The sequence below is a fragment of the Danaus plexippus genome, chromosome 11 (assembly GCF_018135715.1).
Source record: "Danaus plexippus chromosome 11, MEX_DaPlex, whole genome shotgun sequence".
In the NCBI taxonomy this organism is placed as follows: Eukaryota; Metazoa; Arthropoda; class Insecta; order Lepidoptera; family Nymphalidae; genus Danaus; species Danaus plexippus.
This window is the reverse complement of record NC_083544.1, coordinates 7,830,473-7,850,084: the sequence shown is the minus strand read 5'-3', so window position 1 is coordinate 7,850,084 and position 19,612 is coordinate 7,830,473. Positions and strand designations below refer to the sequence as shown.

General features: G+C 33.5%; 3 protein-coding genes across 8 annotated transcripts; 2 read left to right on the top strand and 1 right to left on the bottom strand.

The window, feature by feature from the left end:
* The first annotated feature begins 1,348 nt into the window (after positions 1–1,348).
* Positions 1,349–14,833, top strand: LOC133319035 (facilitated trehalose transporter Tret1-2 homolog). 6 transcript variants are annotated; one of them, XM_061521924.1, is made up of 8 exons: positions 1,349–1,486; positions 11,367–12,049; positions 12,198–12,563; positions 12,818–13,050; positions 13,120–13,258; positions 13,326–13,452; positions 14,095–14,258; positions 14,516–14,833. In XM_061521924.1, the coding sequence occupies exons 3-8, from the start codon at positions 12,390–12,392 to the stop codon at positions 14,669–14,671; spliced, it is 993 nt and encodes a 330-aa protein (XP_061377908.1). In that variant the 5' UTR covers positions 1,349–1,486; positions 11,367–12,049; positions 12,198–12,389; the 3' UTR covers positions 14,672–14,833. The 6 variants fall into 6 exon arrangements, with proteins under 6 accessions (XP_061377908.1, XP_061377907.1, XP_061377911.1 ...); XM_061521923.1 differs by having other exon boundaries at positions 1,350–1,481; XM_061521927.1 differs by lacking the exon at positions 1,349–1,486 and adding an exon at positions 10,630–11,087 and having other exon boundaries at positions 12,198–12,308.
* LOC133319034 (uncharacterized) lies at positions 2,329–10,000 on the bottom strand. The gene is made up of 2 exons (XM_061521921.1): positions 9,596–10,000; positions 2,329–4,331 (listed from the first exon to the last, which is right to left on the bottom strand). The coding sequence occupies exons 1-2, from the start codon at positions 9,598–9,600 to the stop codon at positions 3,302–3,304; spliced, it is 1,035 nt and encodes a 344-aa protein (XP_061377905.1). The 5' UTR covers positions 9,601–10,000; the 3' UTR covers positions 2,329–3,301.
* A 491-nt stretch (positions 14,834–15,324) lies between the features above and the next one.
* On the top strand, positions 15,325–18,523 carry LOC116765805 (facilitated trehalose transporter Tret1-2 homolog). The gene is made up of 10 exons (XM_032655398.2): positions 15,325–16,116; positions 16,186–16,344; positions 16,428–16,567; positions 16,648–16,880; positions 16,997–17,135; positions 17,224–17,350; positions 17,418–17,581; positions 17,680–17,818; positions 17,888–18,101; positions 18,193–18,523. The coding sequence occupies exons 1-9, from the start codon at positions 15,912–15,914 to the stop codon at positions 18,088–18,090; spliced, it is 1,509 nt and encodes a 502-aa protein (XP_032511289.2). The 5' UTR covers positions 15,325–15,911; the 3' UTR covers positions 18,091–18,101; positions 18,193–18,523.
* Positions 18,524–19,612: the final 1,089 nt, after the last annotated feature.

The window sequence follows — 19,612 nt, the reverse complement described above, 5'->3', positions numbered from 1 at the left end:
TCATTTTGACCTCATTACGCTATCTTCTATATAGAAATATATATATACTAGTTTTTTGCCCGCGACTTCGTCTGCTTTAGTTTCAGTATTAGAAATGGATATTTAACCTGGCGAAAACAATAGATAAGAAGTTCAACTTATGTTTGTTTTCTTTCTTAATCGGATAAAAAGTATCCTATGTCCTTTCCCTTGTCCTAAGCTATCTCTCCACCAAGTTTCATCTAAACCAGTACAGCCGATCTTGAGTTATTAATAGGGTAACTAACACAACTTTCTTATATATATATAAAGATATATATATATTTCCACATAGTCACCATTGCCATTATTCGGTTTCGTACGATGGCCTTTCTTTAAATATTTTACAATATTTATTCTCCTCAATTGAAACCCGGTAATCCCGTTTTTGTTGAGAATTATTAAAGGAATTTACATAAGTCATTTATACTATCCAAAGCTAATGAGTTGTTCCGTGACTTATTTAGTCGACTAAATAAAAGCCATGCTGCAATTAGACCTGTAAAAATATACATTAACTGGCAAATTGGTTAACTGGTAAATCGAAACTCGTGGTAATAAAATTAAGAGCCAAGAAAATCTTTAATCAAAACAGCCCAGAACAAAAAATTTCTAAGTGGGGTACTAAGTCCCGATTCAGTAGTTTTCTCACAAGTTATTCACATAACGTGATGGTAAGAGGCTCATTCTAAATATCTATTTCAACAAATAAAGTTAGCGCTGATACTTGATAGTGTCAATAGATATATGATTATTCTCGTTAATGAAATTAATTGGTTTATATGTGTCCATATCTTTATAGTGATTATTTCAATATAATTTTATTTACAATGTGAGTGACCAGAGCATCTTTTTAAGCAGATAGTTATGACCAGGTGATTGTCACCTGTTATCCATTCTACTTATTCTCTTCAGAATTATTTAAAATTATGTCATGAATTGTTTACTTCTATTTTTAAGAATATTCTTAAGCAACTCCTATCTTGTTTTTGTCCTGTCATTACGGCAAAGGTTGTTATTTACTTAACATTGGGCAAACGCCGTTAAGACTTGCTGGATTAGCCATTCTTCTAATAATATTGACAGACTGTATATAAGATATATAGAGACAGTCTGTATATAGTATATATAGTTGTATATAGAGACAGTCTGTTACGCGTTCTCTTTTCTTTTATCTCAGTAAACGGTATACTGAATTCGGAATAACTTCATTGGCAGATTACTAAATACCTCATTGTCAGTCTACTACACGCGTCCAGACTAATAATTCTTTTCTGTCCTCTACGTTTACTATAAGTTTGGATCATCACAATACATACGAAGTGCCTCTCGTTTCACCTTTAAGAACCTACTTTAACACTATAATGTGCGTTTTATGCATTAAATATTATTAACTCTCTAAATGTATTGCGACAATGCAACTTGTGATAAGTGTACCACAGTGGCGTGCACAGAGATTCGGGGTAGGGTTAGCAGAATATGTTTGAAAAAAAAAATACCAATTTGCATGATTATTTCCTCCTCTAAAACATTGATAATAATGAGATCTTTCGCGGGTATTCATTTAAATGAAACTTATATTTTCGGATCACTACGCGTAATTTATTATTTTACCGGGCAAACGAGATGTTTACCGTTATTACGGTGGCTGCAAAGTAACCGAAACGTCGGGAGTATGTAGTTTTTAAACATAATAAAATATGCGAAGTAATCCGAAAATATAAGTTTCATTTAAACATTGATAATATTCGCACATAAAGTTAAACTAGGCCGATCAGAACGCACCTCTATATATTTTATGAATCTCTCAACTACCTCTGAGCCACGAGAGTACCTTAAAACGATTACTATTTGTTTATCGCCTCTTTATAAAAGTTATTTAAATCGGAATATCCAGTGGAGATCCAAACATTCTTATTATTATTATTATTATTATTATTATTATTTAAAAACAACAGACAAATAACTTATTTGAGACGTGTCCACAACCTGCTAGCTAGCTTAAAGCTATCATAATACTTTTTATTTAAACGAATAACTTTACCTTTCATTTAGTTCACTCTCAACTGGTCACACACCTCCCCTTTGTAATTACCTTAATTTTATTATCAACCGACAATATGGAAAATCTACTCGTAATTAATTTCGATAAACACACGTCGCCAGCACAGAGCTCACAGCTATAATTTTCCATAATTCGTTAATAAATTAATTTACTAATTAGCTACTTAAAACTTATTCACTTGCGCTTACAAAATAGAAAGACAAAAATTATGATTTCGACGGTCGGTGGATGCAATGAAACCAAAATTTAAATGACTTAATTTAATTTTAAATCTAAATTACAATTAATTGGTTCGACTATATTGTACGAAGGGTGAACAAATAGTGACACAATATTCTAAAATATTCGAAAAAGAAATATAAAACTAAAAAGTCTGTTCACACGGAACTGCTGAGTCAGACCCGTGTAGAATGAACAAGTTTACTTAGAAGCTTAGAGCGGCCTGCGATTACACCGTAACTCTTTTAATATCTAATTTAACTATCACTATGACACCGTCACGTAACACCTCCCTCCTGAAGATCAGCGAGTATGAGCAACGTTAGTTGTGAATTGAGCTGGGGGTTGATTGAGATCGACCCTTCTGGTTGGTGTTGGGATGGTGTAAACTGCTTGCAATTCCATCTGGTTGTCTTCAGGGTTGTCTCCGGAATGTAATGTCCGCTGGTAGAAATACTTGCGATATAATAGAGCGGCGGCTAGTGTGCCTACACTCATCAGTACCACGTAGAGAGGGATAGTGGTGTGATACAGTGTATAATTTGGGTTCTGGTCTAGGGTCAGCAAAGGTTGTAAGCCGACCTTGGTGTTTATTTCATGAAGACGCTTCAGATCGATAGAGTTCAGTTTAATTTTAGATGCTGAGGCTGGAGTGACGTTGTAGCTGGGCAGGTCCATTATTCTCACCGCTTGTCCTTTTAGCCGGTTATTGGCGTTCGTTAATGTAAACTGCGGTGTTTCAATATAACATGCTTGAGGAATTGTAACGAGATAGCTGCCGTGTAGTGTGCGATACGAATCTTGTCCACAGGATAAATGAGTTTTAGTCGGAGCTGGGAAACTGATGCTGTAGTGTAGATCGTCGAGTTTCTCAAAAGCTGCTTTCTTCAATGATACGGTGATAGGGTTGCACGACGAACCACGTTGCTGAGTTAAGATGAGATGCTGGATACAATCATTGGATTCCTGGCTTTGAAGATGGCGATTATCCTCGCAAAGCTACCACTTACTGGACTTAGGGCATTCTGCCTCTATATACATGTAATCTTTCTCATACAAGGTTAGGTAAGGGAACGGTGGAATAAGGATTTCTTGATTAAGGTTAGGTATAATAGATAGTTTATACATGTCATAAGTATAAGGCAAAACTATGGGGATTTTATAAACTATAACTATTTTATTTCCTACGTAATAAGAACCTATCTTAATTATATCAAAGTAATCCCTAATATCTAAATCTAACACCTTCTGACTGCCATATAGGTTACTAACATTACTTATCATTGAATTCATAGTTTCTAAATTCAAGACCGCATGATGCACGGTGGACAGTTTAATAAAACCTAGTACGTTTTGAAGTTTATATAGCTCATGGGTAACGGAATCTACATTATCAGTTATAATTAAAAGTATCTGAGCTAAATGTGCATACTTAATTAAGTCGTTATCACTCGTAATAATGCTTTCACTTATTTCATTAATAAGGGTTTGCAAATGACTCTGATTTTCTATTATATTACTTATAATTTTTGAATACTGTGAGGACCATTCTTTAGAGAGACTGACATGACTATTGAATTCAGTAACTAATTTGTTTTCACTGTCCTGAAGGGATTTTATAGCTTCATCATAATTCTGAGCGTCCGTACAATCGAGATTTCCCGTTATACTTTTAATCACTGACCCGAGTCCATCTATGAGGCCTCTCTTTGCACGATCTGTCTCAAAAGACTTTAATTGATTTAAAACATTATAAAGCTTATTTTCCAAGTAATTCATGTGAGGTTGATATAATGAGTTGGTTCTATTATGTAATTGAGGGCTAAAACTATCTAGCTGGTTTTTCACAGATTCGATTGTACTGCGTATCTCATGAAGGTCTATGTGTTGTATGAAAGAATGATAGTGAGATATAATCTTAGCTAAACCTAGTTTGAATGGTAAAATTCCGGGTCCATTTCCCAAACTCTCAAGTTTTATCTCTTGCGTTAGGGCTGGTATGAGGAAGAGATGAAGTACCAGGAGTTTCCTGCAACAATTGTGCACTTTTAGGTACTCTTTTTAATCTAGACTTGGAAATAAGGCCTTGTTTTCGTTTAGTGTAAATGTGAATTGGGAGATTAGCTGTCACCTCGTCACGTGTGTAACGCGGAGCCAACTTTTGACGCGAGGCAACTGGGTTTTTAATGAAAACGGGTTGGTCAGGTGAATAGGTAACTTCAGGCTCACGATCCTTATTATGTCCTGCCATTATATTAGTCTGTTCGTTGATACCTATCTCGTGAACCGTGTTATATACTATAGTCATTTTAGCTTTATGATCAATCATGTATTGTTGTAACAAGTGTGCGGAAATGTCTATATTAAAAGGATCACGAGGATCGAAATGTCCTGTAACAAGATCTAGAGGTTTACACTTAGTAAAACTATGAATACTACTGTTATAAGCTAAAATCGCGTAAGGCATAATATTAATTACTGAATCTGATTTTTGACTCAATTTAAGAATACGTAAATGTTCTAGTATAGTAGAATGGAATCTTTCCACAATTCCATTTTCATTCGGTGTATGTGGAGCAACCCTATGATGGTGAATTTTATGAAATTTAACAAATTCTGCCATAAGCTGATTAGTAAATTCAGTTCCATTATCTGTAACAATAGTAATCGGTACGCCATGGTTAGTGCAGAAGTTAAGTAAACCCTGTAAGACGCTAACTGCAGTTCCATCTCTCAAATGATAAGCCTGACCAAATTTTGAAAATGCATCTACAATAGTTAAGAATTTTTCACTCTGTATAGTCAAGAGATCTAAATGTACTAATTCAAATGGCCTTGTGGCAGGTGTTAAAACTTGAAATTGCTGCCGGATAGGGTTGCGGTCATATTTTGCTTGACCACATATAATGCATTCGTTTATAAATTTTGATATATGCTCCTTCATCTTAGGCCAAAAATATCTATGAGAGAGAGAAAGGTAGCATTCATTGATGCCTCGATGATTAGTTTTCCCATTGTGGTATTTATGAATGATGTCTTGTTGCTGGAGATACTCTCTTACATTTTCTACTTCCCTTTTTACTACAAATAACCGCATAGCAGAATTTTTGAAGTTATTTTGAATAATAGGTATTATTTGGTACATAGCCAAAGCTGGATTTATGAGTAAGCCAGTGTTAATTTTTGGAAGGACATGCTCTTTTATTGCATTCACAACATCTTCTTCTAAATTTGATTGTGAAACCTGTAAGTTAATTCTAGTATAAGCATCGAAAGGTTTTGTTACACTTGTTCTACCCTTGATATCTCCAACTATATTGAAAACTATTTGTTTTGTGAACTTATTTAATGGGTAATCGGATATAGGTATTTCGAGTATGGGATTTTCAGCACTAGTATGAGCCGTAGCAGTTGATGAATTTTCATCAACATCTGGGGCTGTTAATGTTCTAGAGTCATCTGAAGTAGATGGATTTACAATAATAGATGAAAGTTCCTCATTATTAAGTTCAATACGGGAGAGGGCATCTGCATTGGTATTATATTTTCCTTGTTTGTATGTAACTGAAAAATCGTATTCGCTAAGTTTGAGACGCCATCTGGTTAATCGAGAATTGGGTTCTTTCAAGTTCATAACCCACTGTAAAGGCCTATGATCAGTAATGATTTTAAACTTCCGCCCAAATAAATAAGGTCTAAAATACTTTGTAGCCCAAACTATAGCTAAAAGCTCCTTTTCAATAGTACTATAGTTAGTCTCACTGTCATTAAGTGTACGGGATGCATATGCTATGGGTTTATCTGATCCTATGTTACCCTGAGATAGAACGGCACCTATGGCTACGTTAGACGCATCTGTTGTCAGTATAAAGTCTTTACTAAAATCAGGATATTGTAGGATCGGATCATTTGTTAGAAGAGTTTTACAGTGCTCGAAACAATTTTTGTAATTTTGATCTAATGTTATTTTGTTTCCCTTTTTAAGACAATTAGTTAGAGGTTTAGTCACACGTGCAAAGTTAGGTATGAATTTTCTGTAATAGCCTAGTAATCCGAGAAAACGTTTGATTTCGGTTGTAGTTTTAGGAAGGGGATAATTTTGAATAGCCTGGATTTTGTTAGGATTTGGTTTTACACCATCTCTACCTATTATATGACCTAAAAATTCAGTTTCCAATTTCAAAAACTCAGATTTATCCATCTGGATTTTAAAATTAGACTCTCTCAATTTTTTAAATACCTTCTCAAGGTTAATTACGTGCTCTTGCAATGATGTACTAAAGACTATTATGTCATCTAGGTAAACGAGGCAAACCTGATTTTGAAGATCTTTAAGGACATTGTCCATCACACGTTGGAATGTGGATGGAGAGTTTTTTAAACCCATTGGCATTCTCAAAAATTCGTAATGACCATTCTCAACATTGAATGCGGTTTTCTCAACATCCGCGGGGTCCATCTCTACTTGATAGAAACCACTAGCTAAATCCAGGGTTGTGAAGTATTGACATTTTCCAAGTTTATCTAATACATCTGTTATATTCGGAATTGGGTACTTATCATCAACTGTTTTCTCGTTTACTTTTCGAAAATCAACGACGAGACGCCATTTGATTTTATTGGATGCATCAGCCTTTTTCGGTACTATCCATATAGGAGAGCTCCAAGCAGACTCCGATGGTCGGATAATATTCTGCTCGAGCATTTTTTTGATTTGATCTCTAACTTCCTGTCTATGAACATGCGGATATCTATAGCTTTTAGTATGTACGGGGATTTCATCAGTAGTTTTTATTTTATGTTTTATTTTGTTGGTGAAGGTTAAAGGTTCACCCTCAAGATAAAACACGTCCGCGTAGCTGGCACAAAGATTAATCAGGTTAGCACGTTCTTCTGCGTTCATATGATCTGTTCGGAGACGAGATAAAACTTTTTTTATGCGGTCTGATAAAATCTCAGTATTAGTACATTCAAAATTAAAAAGCGAAGCTTCTACAGGTCGGTCCATGGAAAATACGATATCATTAGATGAAGGGTTAGTTATTTCTACCCAAGCGCGGTTATTAACTACCTTAGTTAGACATTCAGGAATTATACAATTACATATACATTGATTTTCCACTATTACATCACCATCCTGCGTATTAATAGGTAATCTAACTAGTTTAGAAGAATTAGCGGGGACAATCTCTTCATAAAGATTAACGTTTTTAGAGTCATACATGTGTATAGGAATATGTGTACTGCGGGTTTTTAGAATTCTATTTTTAAGATCAATATTACAATCAAACGCACTCAATAAATCTAAACCTATAAGTCCGTCGAAGTAATTATGGAATTTATATATGAATAGTGTCATGTCGCCTTGCTCTTTAAATTCAGGGAAATATGGTAAAGTAATGGAATAATTATTTGTACTAGTGGCGTGCACATTAGTGACCTCAAATGGTTCATAATTAAGGGGTATATGATTAAAGTATTTTTCAACGGATTCCGGACTAATAAATGACTGGTTTGCGCCTGTGTCTATTAACAATTTAAGTGGAGGTTCTGAAATTTGAATATAACCTAATTGCCTCTGTATGTGGAAATTGAGCTCTATTTTGGCTTTTCTGGTTTTAAGACTTCCTGAAAATTTTCATCTTTACTATCCTTACAGGTGGAAATGGGTTCATCTACGTTATATACTGCAGAGGGTTCTTCGGAGGTATAATATGGCTCATAATGTTCATTATATTGATCATAATCATAGTAATACTGATCATAATCGGGATAATATTCATACTCATTATAGTAATAATCATCGTCAAATTCATTGAAATTTAACTCACGGGTTTTGAAATAATTACTAGGAGGTGGATTGCCAAATTTACGCCAATCATGCCCTGTAGGGGGTAAATTCCTAGGTATAAAGTGACTCACACCACTCATCGGACGTGGTTTAAATGGTTGTTGGGGTTGCTGAGGACTATTAGGCAATCTAAAAAGATTACTTTGCGGATTATAATTCTGAGGCAGAGCGCGCATTACTTGTTGAGTTCGAGAGGGGCCACGGGGTGGTTGCATCTGTTGTGGTTGGCTCGGACGCCATCCTTGGTTATTTGGTGATGCGAATGACCTTGATGGACCAGGCATGTTCTGGTGCCTGAAGGGCATACTAAATGGTACGAAATTGTTAGGCGGTAAATGGATTGCATTAGATTTCAAATGAGTTTGATGAAGATCTTTCCTAGAACCACCTTCATTTCTTTGTTGTAAATACAGAGTATTAAGTTCGTCTTGAACAAATTGAAGAGCCTTTTCAATAGACTCCGGTCGCATACAGCGGATCCTACAACCTAAGGGGTCTTTTAAACCTCGCAAGTATGCTTGAAGAGTAAGCTTTTTATATAAATCTCGTTTAGCTTCTATGGTAGTTGGGACAGATTCATGTAAAGAGATATATGTCATAATGGTACTATATAAATTCTGGCACCTCTCATAAAATTCCTGAGGTGTGCTATTACCCTGTGTTTGTAATGAAAGATCACTATAAAGAGCGGTCTCGTCACGGTGATCTGCAAAATTGTTCACTAACGCACTCCTGATACCTAGCCAGTTTTCTGGAATTCCATTGGAATTAATTAGCCTAGCCGCGGGTCCAGAAATTTTATTTAAGATTCCGTTTATTAAAGCCAAATTAGACAACTCGTTTCCAGGACCCGGTTGGAAATATTGCAATACTAATTGATCGCATAAATTAATGAAACGGGTTAAAACATGAGTGTTCCCGTCGAAATCGGGTAGCAACCTTAGTGATTTGTAGATATTGTCAATGTCAGCCATTTTTACGTTTAAATCTCTATTTTCGTCTATTATATTAAACTTATTATTTTTATCTAACCTATTCTTTAATCTAGAGTTGCGATATTCGAGTGGATGAAAAATCTTGGTTGCTTAAAATGACACACACAATTTAAAATAATACACAATTAAAATTCAAAAAGTAAGTTTAAACAATCGAAAGAAACGAACATAAAATATAATAAAAATCACACTAATTGATTTGAAAGTCAGGTGAAAATGTAAGTTTATTCAAAACTATATTCTTTATGAAATAAATCGATTTTATTAAATAAAGATTAGAGAAAAAAATAAAATTGATTAACTATGTCTATAAAAGAAATTAATTAATTTTTTACTGAACCCTAATAGGGTATATGTGAGTAATTAATTAATAAAATAGTTATAGTCTTACTAAATTAAGGATATGAACTAGGAAAGTAAGGACTGAGATAGATTCAAAGTACTTACAGCATATCTGAATTTTGGTATCAATTGCGGAATCGATTTTCAGATCTCCCCCGAACCGTTCGAACCGAATAGGTTTCGGATACTCGAAAACGGTGCTTAGCCACCCGGGTAGCTCGCGAACACGGTATCGAAGTTGGATATTATCACGAACTATCCGCGAGTATCCTACCGACTGCGCCAATTATGATTTCGACGGTCGGTGGATGCAATGAAACCAAAATTTAAATGACTTAATTTAATTTTAAATCTAAATTACAATTAATTGGTTCGACTATATTGTACGAAGGGTGAACAAATAGTGACACAATATTCTAAAATATTCGAAAAAGAAATATAAAACTAAAAAGTCTGTTCACACGGAACTGCTGAGTCAGACCCGTGTAGAATGAACAAGTTTACTTAGAAGCTTAGAGCGGCCTGCGATTACACCGTAACTCTTTTAATATCTAATTTAACTATCACTATGACACCGTCACGTAACACAAATGACAATATTTAATAATAACAAAATGGCGAAAAAATATATGAACAGTTTATCGACCAATCAGAGAGTCCCGTTTCATTTGACAGTTAACGCACTTTCTATGACATTTTAAACGAAAAAAAGGAGGTAGTGCTTCTCGAATAAAACACAAGCGTAGGTTTTACACACACAAATGAAAACATTTGCTGCATACAACACGGGATTTGTAGATCGTCTTTGAGATCATTTGTATGGAAAATAAGCAGAGAGTAGTCGTGCCTAGCGCCGCTCTGGCTGCATAGCGGCGCTAGCAGTCAGCAGCGGCCGATGGAAAATGTTTCGTTGCATATACTTTATAGATGGCACTTTTAACAAATCGTGAATAAATGTCATTTTAAATGTCTGTAAACATTTGTATTCCGTAATGTATGACTAAAAGTATGTAAGTAAGAATTAATAATATAGGTTTAATTGTTAAATGGGTAGGGTATGCAATGCTTATTTGTGTCTATGGTGTGCCCGCCACTGGCGTACCAGTATAATGGATATGTAGAAATATAAAGGACTGATTCTTTTTCTTTTAGTTTAGTGTTATTTTTCTAACCGTTAGTTTACTCGATTAATTTGCCTATAAGTAATAAGACTGCCTTTGTTAATCTTGCTTCTTGTATAGTCTCTCTTTAAACCTTTATCCTTTTTCTGTGTTGTTGTGTGAGTTACGAAATATACTGTATTACATTAAAATGGCATTAATTACATCTTAAAAACTTACCACAATTCAAAAACAAAAATAAAATTATCTACTTCCGAAAAGAATTCGTAATTAATTCAAGATAAGCGTTAAAATGACCTTTGCCAATACAATCGAACAAGCTTCCAGTGAAATGAAAACGAATGACAAAACACTAGTTGAACAGTGAACTCTAGACGTTCTAATCAATAGCGGTAACATGCGGCACATTGTTTTGCTACACTTCCTTATTGTTTCAATTCATCTCATTAACGCGTTCCGCGGAAACAAGAGAAAAGGTAATAAAATGGACAAAGGACTTTTTTAACTAACTTCGAATTTCCTTTATTAACCGTTTTTAAGTATGTATGCATGGATGGCTAAGTGATTTTGAAAGACTTGATTAGTAATCTTTCATACAAATTTTAAAAGTTGTTTACGTCATAACATAATCAATATGACCTTTTTGTCTATGAAAGTACTGTGTTTTTTTCACGAAGGATTAAAACGGAATGGTTCAGTTTAAAATATACTCTAATATAAATAACTCTAAGTACTAAAATATAGTATTGTTTCAGTTATACAATACAGCGACGGCATAGAGTTCTCATCAGTATCGCGCAGCGCATTACTTCAGATATTAAAAGCCTTCGAAAATAATATAAAGATGCGTTCAATAAAAAACAAACTACCAGTCTTCACAGCTGAATTCGTCAACAACAAATACACAAAACCTTTCATATATCCAAATACGAAGAACCAGCGAAAATTTCAAGAAAATAATCAATAATCAATCAATTAATGTTCGGTTTTAACATTAAATAAATAATAATTAAAAATACATTTTCTATGTTATAAATAAGTCTTAGTTTTTATGTGAAAGTAAGTGAAGATCTTCAAAAGTGTTCAATTCACAGTAATCAAGACAACACATTAAAAATTAAAAGACTAATTGATAGTGACATCGTCATATATCAATAGAATGTCAAAAGAAGCTCCGTGTAGTTGTACAAAATAACAAAACATGAACCATTGCTTGTCTGAATAACCATTTCAGAGATGTCTGATAGTGAAAATATTGTAACCAATCACCCCGGATTTTGGACAAAAACATCATTGATTCAGTTAGGTTATGGCGTGTGGGTGAATCTGTCGTTTATTGCAATTGGATTGGCTTTTGGATTTTCTGCTGTCGCTGTGCCTCAGTTGCTTCGTCCAGAATCTCGCATAAAAGTCTCTGTAGCTGATGCGTCTTGGATAGGTTTGTACTATGTTTGTGAAGTCACATTACTGTTGGTCAATTTTCAATATCTTTTTACTTCTTATATCCTTAAAATCGATTTAAAAGTAAAACAATAATTTAGTACTTTTAAAACGATGTTTTTAAAATTTCTTTTATTGATTCCCAGCCAGCGTGCTAACATTGATTTCGCCGATTGGCTGCGTTTTTTCCGGCTATTTGATGGATAAGTTGGGCCGTCGAATAATGCTGTCCTTCAGTCAACTGCCCGTTTGTCTCGGTTGGTTATATACTGGATATTCGGGTTCAGCGAGAGATATCATCATTGGTAATATTCCGCTGTTCCTGAAGTCTATATTAGATGATTTTTATTTTGGAAGCTTTGACATATATAGGCAGAATATTAACTGGCTTTGGGATCGGTATGGTAACCAGTGCTCCCAGGGTTTTCATGACCGAAATATCTCTACCAAATATGCGTGGTGTGGTCGCAACATTTCCGAACATTGCGATATCTATTGGGATAACTGTACAGGTTTTAGTATATTTAGGTATACAATATGTTGATACTAACTAATTATCAGTATTAGAGCCAGTTTGAGATGCTTTACTAACGAGAACAAATTGTTTTGTTATAGACTACATGCTTCGAGAGTTCATTACTTTATTTTATACTAATTAAAGAAAATATATTATTATTGATTTATTATACAACGATAATAATTGGGAATGTGTTGGAATTATTATTATTATTTATGTATATATTCATTTATTTTTCTAACATTACAGGCAGGTTTGGGAGCCAGATATAACTGGACTACGTTGTGTTTCATCAGTAGTGCGTACGCATTATTTTTGTTTTTCTTTAATTTCGGTCTCCCGGAGACTCCGTATTTTCTATTGCAAAGAGAGTGTACTGATGACGCGAGAGATTCACTCAAGAAATTTAGATCGAAAAGCCATGACATCGAGAAAGAAATGGTTTATCTTATAGAATATAAGAGACAGAATGATCTTCACAGGTATTTGGTGAGTTAACAAAATGGTTTTTGTGATGGTGCAGTTTGGTATAACACAAGGTAAAATTACAGATTGTCTTTCAAAGAGCAAATGTTGATAGTGTTTATGAAGTCAACATGCAAATCATTTTGGATGATATTGATTTATTTAGTTATCACACAATGTTCTGGAGTCACGATTATAGCTATGTGGACGGTGGATATAATACGGGTACCTTTTATAGACATGTGTTTAAAATATATGTTTCTGCTTTGCATTAATATTTCATAAATTTTAGAAATCAAATTCGTCCATCGATGCTAATTCTGGTAACGTTGTACTCGGAATTACTAGGTTAATAGGAGGGGTGGTTACAGCAGTGCTTATATTCAGAATTAGAAGACGACCAATGGCCCTGGTATCGGGTAATCTTGTTAAACCAGATATTTATCTTATATATAAACTAATTAACAGGTAGTAGTTGATGCTTAGTAGCTCCTGTCAACTAAGATAATCTTTAGAATATTGTGTCCTAGAGACTATAAGGATTTAAGAAGGAAAGAAATAATACGATAGGAATATTAAGAAACAGGAATTATGAGATAGACTTTGATTGATTTCTAAATCTTTAGGCCCATAACAATTAGCTCAGATAAGAATTATAGACCATAGAAAACAACTTAATTGTACCACATATAAAATTGCAGACTGACAAAGTTTATGTGATTATTCTCCAATATAAAAGAAAAAACAGAAATAGATAGATATGCAAAAATTTTAATAATTTATAAACAAATAACCGTTATGTTCTTTACACACAAGTCTATATAAAGTCAATATAAAAATGTAACAATTGGCGTAAATTCGAAGTGAGTTGTCGACAAGAAAAGTCTTTCGTATGTGATTGTTTCACTGACCTCTTTCTGAGCGACTGAGAAAAACAATAAAATAAATGAAACAATTAATTCCTAGCTTATAACGCTAGTTAATTCAATGCTATGGTAGTTCTTTTTATATGTTAAGCATTTATTATGTGTTAATTTTATATTTTAGTGCTAATTTTTAAGGTGCAGGCGTCGGTGTAATGTGTTTAGCTGTGACATTGCTAATAAATAATTTAAAGGCACCGACACCGCTTCCACTGCTGTGTTACGCGGGTTACATTCTGTTTGCGACTCTCGGACATTACAATTTGCCGATTTTAATTATGTACGAATTATATCCTCTGCAGGTGAGACTAAATATAACTTAAGAGCGGTAACGGAAATTTGTAAAAAAAATATGTTATTAAAATTTGTTAATAAAAATTATGCGATCACAAGTAATTAATTTTAACCACATAAATGCACGTAACTTTATGAAGAAATAATAGGCTGCGTTTAATAACTCTATATAGGTCAAAAACCTATGATTGAATATACGCGTTCTGTTTTGACATCAGTTTTGTTCTGTATTAAGTTTAATAATATAAAATTCCTTATCATTAAGGTGAGAGGACTGATGGGAGGAATTTCTCTATGCTGTCTAAATATTTTCATTTTCTTCGCTATCAAATCGTACCCTTACTTAAGAGATGACATCGGCTTCGCTAACACAATACTCGCTTTTGGTATATGTTCGTTAATTGGTGAGTTTATTAAATGAATAGAAAATTCATTAATAATATATTAATAATTTAAATGAATTACATATTTAGGTTGTGTATTTATTTACTTCTTCGTGCCAGAAACTAAAGGGCTGACACTTGATCAAACCGAGTCCTATTACAGGAATAAAGGATGAACTACTATGATTCGTTGTTTTCAGAACGACGTATTTGGTATTAAAATGATTTTAAAAATATAATGTCCATTTTTATTATTTTTATATTTATCAAATAAAATATAGTACATTTACCGGGATCGTAGTTCCTGACTTATATGGAGTGATTAGTAGAAATAAAGGTGTACACATTCAAAGCCCTATCTCAATAGAGAACTCTTCCCTCGTCATAGTCATAACATATAGGAACTTGAAATATATTGAAAATACTATCCAAAACAATTTTTTTAAACTTATTGTTGGATGATTGTCAACGCATCTATTTTTCGATTGATATACTTTATTCTTAGTATAGATGCTGTATTCTGTAGATACGTTCAGCCCCGTAGAGCAGTGGCTATTTTGTCAAGTAAATTAATCAGACCTCCTCAGATACATAAAAATATTGATTGAGATATGACTAAAAAAATTACAATAAATGTCAACAATGGCATGAAGTTTTTAATGTTAACGGACAATAATGTTTTTTTGTTGATACCACTGTCATGTATTGAAATTTCCTGGTTAGAGTATTAGCGTTGCTCGCGTGCTCACGAGCCCAAGAAAACTATTTATTTTACGGATATTCACCCGGTCCGCTGATTACCTGAATACTAAAGAGTTGTTTGGATTTCATAGTTCTTGATTTAATTCTGTCATCAACACTGAGTTGTGTTTATAAAGCGTGTTCTATATAGTAGATGCTCTTCATGCAAATATTTTATTTATTTAAGAGTTGTAGTTATATTTAACTTAGTTTTGAGATACTTAGCGTTACATCAATAAAAAAATATGGAAGAAAAAGAGAGAGGATAAGTAAAAGATTAGTACGAACTGTGAGTACTAAGACGCTGCAAGAAAGCAAAATGAAATAATCCTTGATTTTCTGTGAAATAAGGAAATTCTTTTTATCTTTTTATTATATTCTATGCGTAGCTCGACATTGACGGATTGAAATAAGGATGTTGACAATATTATACTAACATATTTCACTAAATATCTTATATTTTTAAACGAATCTTTCTTTGAATTCCTGTTGAATATTTATCTACAGAAATAAATAGTAATATTAACTCAATCGACTATGTCTTCTAAGGAGATAAATGTAAATTATCCTGACCCAGGCTTTTGGACGGAAACCTCACTAATCCAGCTCGGTTACGGTGTTTGGGTGAATCTCTCCCAGGTCATAGTAGGCTTGGCTTTTGGTTTTTCATCAGTAGCTCTTCCACAAATAGCATCGGCTACATCACCAATAAAAGTTACAATATCCGATCAGTCTTGGATAGGTTTGTTATAAAGATTCGTGTTTCATGACACGTGCACAATAAAAATATAATATATTGAGCCTATTTCAGCTAGTGTTTTGCCTTTATTTTGCCCGCCTGGCTGTATTTTGGGTGGATATTTGATAGATAAATTCGGTCGTCGTACTATGCTTATATGCAGTCAGTTGCCAGTTATGGCTGGCTGGTTTTACACTGGCGTTGCCCAATCCGCTGTGAATCTTATCATAGGTAAAACATAAATAAACATCATTATATTTTTGATATTTTTACGTCCATATTACTTTCTCTTCTATATTATTTAATAATTTTAGGCAGGATGTTGACGGGTTTCGGCGTAGGAATGGCAATGAGTGTCCCTCGTGTGTATATGACTGAAATGTCCTTACCAAATATGAGAGGTATTATTGGATCTTTTCCAAACATTGCCATGTCTATAGGCATCGCTTCCCAGGTGAGTGAAGAATCATTTTATAAGAATAGGCTAAAAGTTTATCTTAGATTTTTACTCATACCGTGTTGATTAATTTTCAGGCTGGTTTGGGATCAATTCTGAAATGGAATATTTTATGTTTTATTAGTTTTAGCTGTTCTTTAAGCTTATTCTTTTTAAACTTCAAACTTCCTGAATCACCATATTACTTGCTGCAAAAAGCATCGATAGATGATGCGAGGAATTCCCTCAAACATTTCAGAGGTAAACAATATAATATTGAAAACGAAATTAACGACCTCATCGATTTTAAGAGAGACAACGACATCCATAAGTAAGTGCTATTAACTAAATCTTTGCTGTAATGGTGTTCGTGCTTGTTATAGCAATAACTAGTGTAATAGACCCAGAACATCGGATTTTTAAAATATTAAATTTTACAAACCTCAGGTTGAATGCTAAGGAGAGAATGCAGGCTTTATTTAAACGATCCGCTTGTAAGCCATTCTGGACAATGATGGTATATGTTGTCATTATGGAACTGTCTGGCGCTTCGATTGTCTTTATGTGGGGTGTTCAGATACTGCAGGTTCTATTCTATTTTTACTCTGTGTATACATATTCCAAGAATCTGTTCTGGAAATGCAATGTTATTAATGCACTTTTCGTGACTTTAGAGATCAAAGTCTTCCGTAAATCCTGAAATAGGTAACTTTATCTTGGGACTGATGAGAATTATTAGCGGTGTAATAACAGCAGTTTTTGTATTCCACATAGGCAGGAGACCGTTGGCACTTACGTCAGGTACGCGGAATATCAACACCTCGCTGATAATTAATTACAATGTAATAATTTTTCCATATCACCTCAGGTATAGGTGTTGGTGTGACTTGCTTGTTTCTTGGTTCTATCATGCATTATTTAAGTACACCATCAATATTCCCCCAACTAGGATACGTGGCTTACATATTCTTCGCTACATTGGGTTACTACACACTACCTCCTCTTATAATGTTTGAATTGTATCCACTCCAGGTGCTACTTTTCATTTGAATACTTTATTATGTATTTATGTTACATTTTTCTCACATAAAATTCTTATGACTTGGTAATAAAATCAACCAACTTCTCAGGTAAGAGGAATACTGGGGGGCTTGTCATTGTCAAACATAAGTTTATGTATATTCGTAGCAAACAAGAGTTTTCCATTCGTCAGAGATTCCCTTGGGTTTGCGAACACCATTTTGGCGTTTGGTATATGGTCTTTTCTTGGTGAGTTTAGTCTTTAATAACTTTAATATATCTTTAAATATATTTTTACATAAAATTGGATCCTATTAGGGTCAGTGTTCCTGTACTTCTTCTTGCCAGAAACGAAAGATTTGACCTTGCAAGAAATAGAGGAATATTATAATGACATACGGCCAACTCTGACGTCACAGAGGAAAATACTTTCAATGCAACGGATACAGAGCATGGAAAACACGAGCACTTCCAAAGGAATAATGAAGAAAACGAGCAATACCGGCAAACCAGTGTCGTAGACAAAGTAGTTGTAAGATTTCCAAATTATTATTTTTTTTTGGGAATAATTCCTCGAACCCTTTTGAATAAATATGACGACACTTCTATAATTTTCTTTACAGTTCAAAAGAAAATTCTCTTTGTAATATCTGTATTGTGTTAATTGCATTACGAAAAGATCTCCACGCTGTAGCGTGAGATTAACACAATCTAAGTAGTTTCTCAAGAGGAAAAACAGTTTTCTCATAATGTGCTCCACTTTGGGCTCGCTTATTGCAAAATAAAGATTTTATCGAAATAAAACACATTTCATAAACTAGTTATGTTTTTTTAATTGTATTCATTAACGTTGGCTGTGTTTTTAATATAAACTGAATTATTAATCGGAACGTCGAAACGTTAAGTATAACCAGCAGACACGTATCTTAAACTATCTGTTTAATTTGTTTACGCACAAAAATATTGACGTGAAAATCAAAAACAATACTGCTAAGTAAACGAACTTCAAAGCGATATCTTGTTTAATTTTTTTTTAATGAAAATCCGTTCGCTTAAGTTTGTTTCAAAATCACTAGCAAGAGTGAAGGTCATATGTGTTATCAAGGAATTTTTCTGCTGAACTCTCTAAGTATAAGTACTAAAGTAAAGTAATCGTGCCTTCTTAATTTTGAATTTTTTAATGAATCACGTTAAATACAAGAAACCAACACCAATGGCAACATCGTAAGATGAGCAACTTAAACAAATCTGATTACTTTGAAGAACTTTTAAATACCACGACGTATATGTTTACATAGCAATTGAAACATTTTTCTTTTTTGTTCATGACATTCAAGTTGAAAAGATAATATTGTGATAATTCAGCTCTCAATATCGTTATAAGACTATGCGTTGATGATTTGTAAAACTACAAAAGTCGCAAGTATCGTTAATTTCATACAGGCGCTTGATATTTCGTTTCGCAATAATAAATAATAAAAAAATTAACTTTAAGTGTGTATCTTATTCATGTCGTTAAATGAGACTTAATATAATACAACACAATACCTCGTTTTAAATTCAGTTTAGTTTTTTGTTAAATCTATTGTGTGACACATGAAAACTTATGAAATCTGGATGAGAAAATTTTCCTTCATTTTCCACATTATATTCAAAGATGTTAGTACTAATAATATTAAATAAATTAAATAACGCACATCAAGGAGATAGTGATTTTTTTATTATAAGTTTAACTCAGTTTTTAACTAACAATAATTTTCATATATGTCAATTACATAATTTTTAATTATTTTATAAATGTATTTCTTAATTAACCTGATATTCACTAATTGAATATACGATTATCTTTCTTTGGTTGAATCAATCCTATTAATGTTTAAGAGTCGAATACTCCAAACGAAGTGTTGCAATGTCTGCTTGCATATCCAAGCAGTTCTGGTTTGTATGGCTAAAGCTATCACAAAATTAAAGGAACTAGTTGCATATTTTTATGAATTTTAAAATTAATTATTACCTTTAATTCTCTACCTAAAAATCTTTTTT